Source organism: Asterias amurensis, chromosome 6 (assembly GCF_032118995.1).
Source record: "Asterias amurensis chromosome 6, ASM3211899v1".
NCBI classification, from domain to species: Eukaryota; Metazoa; Echinodermata; class Asteroidea; order Forcipulatida; family Asteriidae; genus Asterias; species Asterias amurensis.
The window spans coordinates 2,100,409-2,110,917 of NC_092653.1; the positions used below are offsets into that span (position 1 = coordinate 2,100,409).

At 38.5% G+C, this 10,509-nt stretch overlaps 1 protein-coding gene across 3 annotated transcripts; it reads left to right on the forward strand.

The window, feature by feature from the left end:
- The first annotated feature begins 619 nt into the window (after positions 1–619).
- On the forward strand, positions 620–10,071 carry LOC139938908 (cobalamin binding intrinsic factor-like). 3 transcript variants are annotated; one of them, XM_071934563.1, is made up of 8 exons: positions 620–822; positions 2,314–2,563; positions 3,326–3,639; positions 4,329–4,504; positions 5,585–5,771; positions 6,295–6,499; positions 7,183–7,307; positions 7,980–10,071. In XM_071934563.1, exons 1-8 carry the CDS (start codon positions 756–758, stop codon positions 8,039–8,041), a joined length of 1,386 nt encoding a protein of 461 aa, XP_071790664.1. In that variant the 5' UTR covers positions 620–755; the 3' UTR covers positions 8,042–10,071. The 3 variants fall into 3 exon arrangements, with proteins under 3 accessions (XP_071790664.1, XP_071790665.1, XP_071790666.1); XM_071934564.1 differs by having other exon boundaries at positions 2,317–2,563; XM_071934565.1 differs by having other exon boundaries at positions 2,320–2,563.
- Positions 10,072–10,509: the final 438 nt, after the last annotated feature.

Sequence of the window (10,509 nt, forward strand, 5' to 3'; positions counted from 1 at the left end):
CCCAACATACGCATAAACAACAAACCTTTGCAAATTTGGGCTCATTTGGTCAAATTTTTAAAAAGTAATGAAAGAACAAAAATAATGTTAAATCGTGTTGAAATTGTGCGCTTTCTCCATGCATGAGCATGGGGGCGGGGGGAGGCAAGCAACTTACATGTGGTGCCCTTTTAACACCTCAACTCAGATAGGGGGGCAAGGGTTCAAAGCAGGAAGGCTCCAGGTGTTAAGGATCAAAGAAAAATTATTTATGAGAACTTTTGTTGAAGTGCATATTTTTGTTATGCATTACTGTGTTTTATGTCCAACCCTGGGACAAATCCTGATTATCCCCAAATTCACCCCCTCTAAAAAAAAACTGGACACCAAGCCAAAGGCTCATGAGGAACCCCGCACGTAACGCTCCGCGTGCATCTGTCCCCAGTTTGAATTCCGAGAACGGTTAGGTCCGGGGTTCCGGGATCATTTGCATTGTATGCGACAATACCACACGTCCACACTACTGAGCAGCACGGTGCACAGAGCCACCCCATACGCACACTATACGACCCCATACGAAGTCTCTCTCCAGCACACGGTGTGCGCAGCAGCTGCGAGCGAGATTGACATTGCGATACGCACACGCACAAATAACTTGACAAGTGAATGCGGAAGTCATTTTTCACACATTGTTCTTGTTTCAGCTGCGTAACAGTTTAGCAGCCATAGGCAGCTCAGTTGCTCTGGTACTTGGCTTTGTGAAGAGACTTAACAATATGAAGATTATAGTGACATTGTGTTTGCCATTGTTGGCTCTGTCATCTTTTGTTCGATCAGAAGGGGGTAAGTCAAGTACCGTTTAGTGTTAGTGCAATTGTTATAATGATTGGTTTGCCAAATATGTCCAGGATGCATGATCATGATGATGTTTGCAAATTCAATACTTTTGCTTGGGAAGCCTTGCATTGAAATAAATATCACTTTATAATCGGTAAATTTGTAGGTGCTGTTTAGTGTTTGCAAGAAAAGTGTTTTGTCCCATTGTTATCCCTACTTAACTGAGGAGTCAGGTGTAACCAGACATTTCATTTTTTCTTTTATGTTACTTTTTTTTTTTTTGTGGGGGGGGGGGGCGGCGGGGACGAGAGGGAGTTGAATTGCGATAAATGTCTGTATCAGACTGCCACTTTTTCTTTAATTGTTACCAGAAGCAGTATCTCATTTACCTTGAGTCAATAAGATTTTTTTGTTTATTATCAATGAAAAATTGGCAGTCTGATTAATAGACGTTGTAACATTAATGGGGTGTTTTCTTTAGTTAGGGGGCAGAGCCAGCAAAGTCTGTTTCCAAACGCACCCCCCCCCCCCCTTCTCCCTGGAAACACCATTCCCCATGTTTGACTTCCTCTATAGTTATTTGTGTCCATCACCTATTCACTGTTTTGCTTTGAATTATGCAACCCAGCATGCTTTCTATCAGGGTTATAACTTTTTTTATACTAAAAAAAAAAATTGTTCGGAAATGCACACTTGTCCATTTTCCTTCATGAGGAAAGTCAAGCGGCAATGGCAACACACATTTACACCATCATATATTGAGAACACTATGTACACGGTGCAGATAAAGGTTCAGATTGTACAACCAGTTCTATTGTATGCAAAATAAGAACACACTATAATGTGGGCCTCTTTTGACCAAAGTTTGTACAGTCATACTGTATCTATTGTTACTTCATAATTTGTTTCCCAGCGACAGCATTCTGTCCGTAGTCAATATGCCCATTTGATCAGACACACAGTTTAAATGTGCGACAGCATAAGGATCCCATGATGATTTAAAAGCGCTTCTGATTAAAGGTATCCTCATTTCATTGTCCATGTCATCCTGGATTGGGGGAGGGGGAGGGGTCCCCCCCAAAACAAAAAACAAAATTATCAGAAAAAAAAGATTACATTTATTTTGTCAACTTAAAATAAGTAAATAAGTTTCCTTCAAAACTATCGCTGCGCGGGTGTTTTTTAATATCAAGTAATAAATCGCAAGGAAAAATGACTGAATAAATTTTCAGTAATTTGGTGTCACTTGGGTGTGATCCCTAGCTACACGGCTGTTAAAGGTTTTTGGCTTCTTACTGGCAGCCCCAAACAAAGGTATTGACAAAATAGTGAGACTGCCACCATGGGGCTAGATAGCTCCAGCCTATTAGTATTAATCTGAAAGTCGTTGGTTACAAATCCTGCTTTGAAAATTTGTCTTTGTTCAACCCCAATATTTTTTGTTATGTCTACCAAAGTTAATGAGCCTTTTTTTTGTTTAAATTATATATTCATAAGAAGTAGATAATTCTCTTGAGACATCTTGCGGGGAGGATTCTGTCAACTGCCCCCTCACCAAGGCAACCAGATGGTTACTGACGCAACAGGAGGCAGACTGGAGCTGGAATGAGGGCACCAGTTCATCCTCTGTTGTCTTGGCGATGCAGCTGGCCAATGAGAACTGGTTCTTAGAGAAGGGACTGAAGACCCAGCTCGGAGTGAAACAGCTAGAGATAGAGTTGCTTGCTGAGCTTGCCCGATCAGCCAGGTAGGTCCAATCAATAATTTAATTGGCATAGTGGTATCTTTTCTCGCCTTCCAACTCTAAGACCCCGGTTTGAATCTGCCAGGGGGCACTACGTGGATTGGGCTTTCAGTCCCTACCTGACTGCATGGGTTTTCCCTAGAATAATTCTCTGGGGTTTTTCTCCAAAACTAAAACTGAAACTTCATTTTTGTCTTGTCTTCATGGAGCTCTTGGCTAGTATAGTGAAATACATTTTTTTTTTTTTTTTTGTAACGTTACTTTTTTGAGAGCTCTTGGCTTCACACCCTTATAAATAAATGCACATAATGACCCCTTGCATATTCAAAATAGTCCCCTTACTGAGGTCAATGAAGCGCTATTTTTGGCTGAGAGTCTTGCACATCACCTACATGTGTGCACGTTTCTATTGGTCTAAACTCTCACGAGACTGTACCATTTGTCTGGAATCCTTTACCCTGGTGATGCTTGAGTTGAAGGATTCAGAAAGCCTGGAATTAAACAAAGGCCACGGATGTCAAAGTTGAACTAAACCACATCATAGGCCAGTGTTTTGAGTTATTAAAAACTTTGAATCTACTATCCAAACCATTTTATTCAAATTTGCATTCAAACTACATTAATAAATGGATTATGTTGATAATAATAAAAGCATTTGTAAAGCGAAATATTTCCCCAAAAATTACTCAAAGGCACTGGTAATGTTCTTTTCTTAACACATACACTCATCCCTTTATTATTTTTCTATTGTTTCTGTTATTACAGACAGAGTGGTTGTGACAATAACTCTGAACGCCACCCCCGTCTTGTTCAAATCCCCGTCGGTCGCCTCGCTCTCTACATCCTGGCATTGGAATCTACATGTCACGACACCACAGACTTCTACGGCAATGACCTTGTGGAGATCTTAGAGCGCAATATGAAGCATTTCCCTCGGAAGGACTTCAATAACTACTTCCAATATTCTTTGGGGGTGTTGGCGCTCTGTCAAAGTGGTACCCAAGCTGTGAAGTTGAAGCATATTCGTCAGCTTCTTGAGGGTCAAGAAGACGATGGGTGCTACATGTTTGATGGACAGGGTTAGTGCTCTTTATAAAAAATAATAAGAAGAAAAATAACTAGTTCTTACATAGCACAGTTTACAATAATGTCAATGCGCTTCACATTATTGGTCATTGGGCCAATAATCCTTTCATCTTTCTCAGCTCCCTGGGAGTATACAACCCTGAGCTATTGTGACGCTCTGAAGGCTTTTTCATAAACAACTTTATATCAACCTCTACCAGAGAAGCAATTAAAGCATCTTGCTCAGGGACACAACTCACACAAGTGTAATTTTCAGGATTCAAACCCACACTTAACCACAAGAACTTGAGTTTGATGCTCTAAACCACTCAACCTAGACACCCTACATCAACAGCAGTGCTCAATTTGATAACTTTTTTGGAAATACGGTATACTATGTAACCATTCTTTTGCTGAGCGTAATTAAGTAAGGAACAATCCACCAGAATGCAAAACTTGAAATTTTAGCTGTTTACCAAACTCTGCTTAACAACAATGTTGTGCTAAGCAATACAATGAAGTTGGTCTCACCGTCTCACTTTTACAAATGACAAATCTGCAACCATCACAGTTGCAGAAAATTGAATGTCATGATCATGATTATATTCAGGGAATATGATGTAACTCATGCATGAAGAATTCTAATTCAATAAATCTTTTTCATTTGTTTGTTTGTTGTTGTTGTTGTTCTTGTTTACATTAGGTGCTGATGTTTCTTCTCTAAGTCTTATGGCTTTGTCGTGTGCAGAGGATAGTGTGCCAGAGAGTTACAGATCACACTTTGAGCGTCACTTCAATAAGACAATGGATTGTATATTAAGCAAGCAGAATGAAGATGGGTCTGTTGGTAACCACATCAGCACAGCTCTTGCTAGTCAGGTAAAGTCAAATCTTTTGTAGTTTGTTCATGGATTGACCCCTGTTAAACCTTGCTATGGAAGAGATATTGTTGCTAGGAAATTTGCATGATGTTGCTGTTCATCAGTTAATCTTACTTTACTTGAATTATTTTAAAACCAGTTTTCTTGAAACACAATTGGAAGTCATCACTTAAAGTTAATGTCATGGCTTCTTATTTTTGTTTGTGAAGTATAAACCAGATGCTGAGTGACCTACATAAATTGTGAATTATTGTAACATATTGAATGAGTATTTGGACGTGTCCGAATTTGCTGCTACAGCTGCGGTTATGGCTAGATTTTTGTATCATCATGCATAGGACACAGTCTAGAACGTGTCACATTAAAACATAGCAAACCTAAAAAGGGCAAGAATTTTTGCCACAGGTTTAATGTGTATGTCACCTTAAAGGAACACGTTGCCTTGGATCGGACGAGTTGGTCTATAAAAAAGCGTTTGTAACCGTTTTTTATAAAATGCATATGGTTTGAAAGATAATTTAAAAGTAGAATACAATGATCCACACAAGTTTGCCTCGAAATTGCGTGGTTTTCCTTTTACTGTGCGAACTAACACGGTCGGCCATTTATGGGAGTCAAAAGTTTGACTCCCATAAATGACCGACCGTGTTAGTTGACGAGGTAAAAGGAAAACCGTGCAATTTCGAGGTATGTTTGTGTGGATCATTGTATTCTACTTTTAAATTATCTTTCAAACCATATGCATTTTATAAAAAACGGTTACAAACGCTTTTTTATAGACCAACTCGTCCGATCCAAGGCAACGTGTTCCTTTAAGGTGACATACACATTAAACCTGTGGCAAAAATTCTTGCCCTTTTTAGGTTTGCTATGTGTGGATCATTGTATTCTACTTTTACAGCATCTTTCTACCCAAATGCATATTATAACAAACGCTTTTCAAAGACCAACTCGACCGATCCAAGGCAACGTGTTCCTTTAAATGTTTGTGATAATTTGGGAAGTTTCATCGATGGTTGTGCTTCGTTTAATTTTATATGGCTTTTTAAAATTCTCTTAACTCTTGTTTACTTTTCAGGCTCTGCTCGCTGCCAATGTGGATCCAATAGTGTGGAAGAAAGAGCAAGCATTTCAGCACATCTTCAATTCTCAAGATGAAGACGGCCATTTTGGAAACCTTGGAGCCACTGTTCAGATTCTTCCCATTCTTGCCAACAGACATCATGGAAGTGTCAAGGAGGTCAAAGCAGCTTGTCTTTTAAATGGTAAAAAAAACATCTAAGACAGCTAGCCAGTAGGGCTAAGGCCTTCTTACAATTTGGTTGTCAAAGTTTGAACTCATTTTGTAAATGTTGGAGACACCCCACTCGAGTGATATGCCTGTAGATATTTTTTTCACATAACTCGGAGGGGGGGGGGGGGGAGTAGTACTGAGTATAAAGTGCTTTTAGATCAGTTTAAACAAATTATAATAACAAATAATTAACCGAATACATTTTTTTGCAAAATTAACATCTGTTGATACATCTTCATTTGTTAATAGCGTCACGTCAATGTTGTCATGGTGGCAGCCATACCCTGTAGCTTGCTGACATCAATTAAAAAGTCTGACAATATTTTGTATCTCTTTCTAACTTCTAACAAGATTTTTCGTAGCACCATGAAAACATGGACCAAAATGTCTCTTAGTGCTGGATGGACCTGTGGAAACTGCCATGTAACAAAGCATTTTCCAATCAACTTTAGGCCCTACAACTTAAAAGAAAAAACCTCTTTCCAAACTTTCAGATGCACAGCCTACCGCTGCCCAACCAGCCAGTAACCAATCAGCAGCAACAACAGAACTAGGTCCACCAATCACAATTCAAATCACTGTTGAGAATAGCGTCCATGAGGATCAAGAGACAGTGACTGTTCCAGTTACTGGCCCAGCTGGGTTAACCCTGTTTCAATTCCTGCAAAGAGCAATGGAGATATCTGGAGATCAATTTTGGTGAGTGTGAATATATATCTGGACGTTTCTCAGTAGCTCTGTGGGTCTGGCTTCCTAATTGAATGTGTGGAAAATATAACACTAATCTCAGTAAAAAGGAGACCCAACAACTCATGAGGGACGAAGCAACCTGGCACCATTTCATCAAAGCTGCTTCTACTATTCCGTCCAAAGACGAAGGATGATGATGATGATGATGATGATGGAAAAGATAATAATGATAATTAACGAATGACGAGTCAACGAAGAGTCTAATTCTTTCCCAAATTAATGTGACTCAAAACCACTTAGGGTCACAATAATAAAAGCTAGTTTTTATATAGTACTTGCTTTCTATACATTCGTCTTAAAGCGCTTTTTCATTATTTATTTCCCGACAGGTTTTTAAGATTATGATTTATAAGACCTATTTATGTAACACCTGGTATTTGTTAACAAGATGCTAGGGTACATTCAGTTCAGCAGCCACTGCCAGAAATATCGGGGCAAACCCCTTTTCTTAGCGATAAGTGTAACTGGGTTCTTATATTATATTACACAACTCATGAGACCAACAACTTTGGTTGATGGGCAGTTTAGAACAGCTAATTTCATTTTATATCAACACATCTTGTTGAATGGAGGAGTTATAAGCCTTACTGATACGCTTAAAGGTGTCTCGTTTTTTGTTTTCATTTTGATAGGTTTGAATCTAAAATGACAGACTTTGGTAACTTCATGACCAGTATTAATGGAATTCCCAACGATGGCGTTAAACATACCTATTGGACTATCCTCATTGGACCTGAACGGGAGTCTGCTTCTACAGGTGAGTTTAATCTTCATAATCTAAAAGCAAACTCCAAAACAAAGATGTTGTCAAATTAAAAATGCCACCACAATTAGATACCTTAGTTGGTAGAGACATAGAGCCTCAGATAAACCCAAAGTCAATTTTTCTCACTCCAAATTCTAGAAAAGAATTTTTGTTTAACTGTGGGTAATTCATTTTCTAAAAGGTCTATCATTCAGTAGATTTGTCTTCCTTGTTTCTTGGTTATAAGCTTAGGTTCAAGTTTTAATTGACCCATCTCATCAAAGACAAACAAGTACTATTTTCCTGTCTAAATTTATGATTTGATCATGTCATAAAATGCCTCTCAGATTTTTGTTTCCCCAATTGTATTACCATTGTTTTGTGTTACCAATAATTGTATTTACAAACTGTGTTAAATGTTTCATAAAAATCCCCCCAAAATCCTTGTATACATTTTTGTTGATAGATATTAAGTTGACTAAAGTCTGGTTCATTCTTCCTGTCATTGCGAATCTATAGTGAATTTGACATCACAGCCGTGTTTGCTGCGAATGTTCTGCAAAAGATGCGGAATTGCTTGCGCGTGGGAATTTGTGGCCAAATTCGTTTGAACCGGGCTTTATTCTTCATTATGTTTTATGTGACTGAACTCATTTTTTGCTTTGCCTCTGTTTTGTCTGACAGGATCTGATGGCATAACACCAGAAGATGGCAACGAGTATATTTTCTACTACAAAGCTTTCTAAAACTCATCAATGGATAGTTCCCACATGACAAAAATCGGCCATCTTTGCGGGCAATTTGGAACACGCCCTTATGCATTTTCAGCGAGAACGGCGTGCAGCACGCGCATATTTCGCAATACTTGTTGCCTGGTTGGTTAGTAAACAGCGTGGTTGCGTTAATAAACTGAGCGCTTGGCGCGCCTGCAAGCCAAAATGCAATTTGCTTGTAAAGATGGCGTCTATTGCAACTTATCTATACTCAGGCCGTGTCCGAAACGACGACTTCGGCTACAGCTACGTCTACATCAGCTCGTCTACCAGTGTTGAAGAATAGCAGACGCGCGCGATCTAGCCGTAGCTGTAGCCGAAGTTGCCGTTTCGGACACGGCCTCATACTCAATAAATATAGTTGGGGCATTTGACTTATATTGTTGTTACCCTCCTGTAACTTGTTCAACTCTTTCAGTGCTTGCATTTTGTCTGCGCTTTGAAACTAAAAGATGCCCAGCAGTTTTTAGTATTTTGAAATTTTGTACAATAAATAAAAGTTTTTCTATAACCAAACAAAAATGTACCTGGCTTACTTCTGTGTTGCCTTGGTACATCCCAAATTCAGTAATATTTCTTGAGTGATAATGCCGGATTGTGAACTTTTATATTATGGGTTGTACATGTATGATTTATGACACTTTTTCAGTACATAAAAAAGAATGTACTTTATGATAATGGCGCTTTCAGAAAACAAAAAACAGATTGTTCATGAGTGACCTTTGAACTGAAAGAGTTTACAAGTACAGTGGTAAGTTTCCAGGCATGTTATCTTTTGAGTTTGTCAAAATTGTTAACTTATTAGGCTGAACAGAGTCTTTGTAAACTTAATATGTTAATTTCTTAATAACACATCAATCTCAACATGTGACTGTCAGGCGGTTAATGGACTGCTATACATATTTAAAGAAACATAAAGGGTTTGGTTGGAACAAATCCACACATGTAAACAGTTGTAACTTATCGAGCTCATTCGCACTGTCTTCATGGTAAGTAAACACATTTGAGAGTCCCGTGTGCCCATGTCTTTATGACTACATTTTATATATATTTTTCACATTTTAATAGTAAATGCCACATTAATTTTTTTTTAAATGATTATATATAAATACATAGATAATTGTTTTATATTCCAGAATAATATGCAAAAAGTGTTAACAATTAGGGTTACATAACTATAGGTGGCAGAAGAAAATGTGTTGTGTTCGATAAAAAATACTTGGTATTTATTTGTGTTCACCTCGGGTGAAGTTGACCAGATTATTTTGTGCCAAATGTATGATCCCATTGTACGTTGTATTACGCAGGGCGCTAAAGTACAGTCAGTACTGGTGCTTTCAGTGCCACTGTGCAATTACCTAATTAATTTTTCAATTAAAACTGTTGGCAAAAAAAAAACTTGAATTCTACAAGAAAATCTACTAAGGGTGTAGCATGTAACAGCTTACACTGCACAAAGCAGTTTTAAAAGACCTGAGCTGAAGATTTTGTTTTCGCCTTAATTTGTCTTTCTTCCTTGAGAAAGTTGGGCTTAGTTGAGCCAGGGCTCGATTTCACAAAGAAATAAAATCCACCTTGAGACAAATTGTCAGTATCACCATAGTGATTTGAATTGTGACATCACACTTCACTTAGCAGCTCTGATTGATTTACAATAGCTCTTTGTGAAAGCGGCCCCTGATCTTGTCCAATCCACTTACCTTTATTAATTTTTTAAACAGTTTTACCCAGTATCATGGCACATAAATATATATGTGTACAGGTGTGGGGAGATTAAATTACAGAAACTTCTGAGAAAATAGACATGGATTATATTCCAGATTCACTTTAAGTGTACTTTGTATATGAGTGTGTGTGATACTAATTTCATTTAAAATCGACATTGATTTGATATGGAAAAATGTTTTGTGGATTGTATAACATCATGAGCTTAATAAATGTAATGCATGCAAATTTTTAATAAGCAAACAAAACATCAATAAAATTCATATTTAGGGACCTAATTTCGTGTGTATTAACTTTTTGTCTCTATAAATTCATTGGTGCTTTTGAATCTGTCTCAGTTTCCATCAAAGATCGTATAGCGCCGCTATACGATCTTTGGTTTCCATCCCCGATCCCATGACTACCGCGCGCTAACAAAAAGGCGATGATAGGGCGCGCTTGCCATGGCTCCTCCCCCTTACGGCGACACAATAGAAATTTGCATAATATTCCTTTCTTATTATGTTGCGCCCTCTGTTGATATGGTTGTCCAAAAGAACTTTAGACTGGTTTCGTCTGCAGTAAGGCCATGTCCGAAACGACGACTTCGGCTACAGCTACGTCTAGATCAGCGCGTCTACCAGTGTTACAGAATAGGCAGACGCGCGCGATCTAGCCGTAGCTGTAGCCGAAGTCGCCGTTTCGGACACGGCCTAGTGTATACTCTTGTTGATGAA

What these genes read in the sequence shown, in the direction of transcription:
- LOC139938908 (XM_071934563.1), top strand. Translation starts at nt 756, where the DNA reads ATGAAGATTATAGTGACATTGTGTTTGCCATTGTTGGCTCTGTCATCT. An exon ending in TTTTGTTCGATCAGAAGGGG is followed by an intron (nt 823 to 2,313) that starts GTAAGTCAAGTA and finishes TATATTCATAAG; the next exon opens with AAGTAGATAATTCTCTTGAG. An exon ending in AGCAGCTTGTCTTTTAAATG is followed by an intron (nt 5,772 to 6,294) that starts GTAAAAAAAACA and finishes CCAAACTTTCAG; the next exon opens with ATGCACAGCCTACCGCTGCC.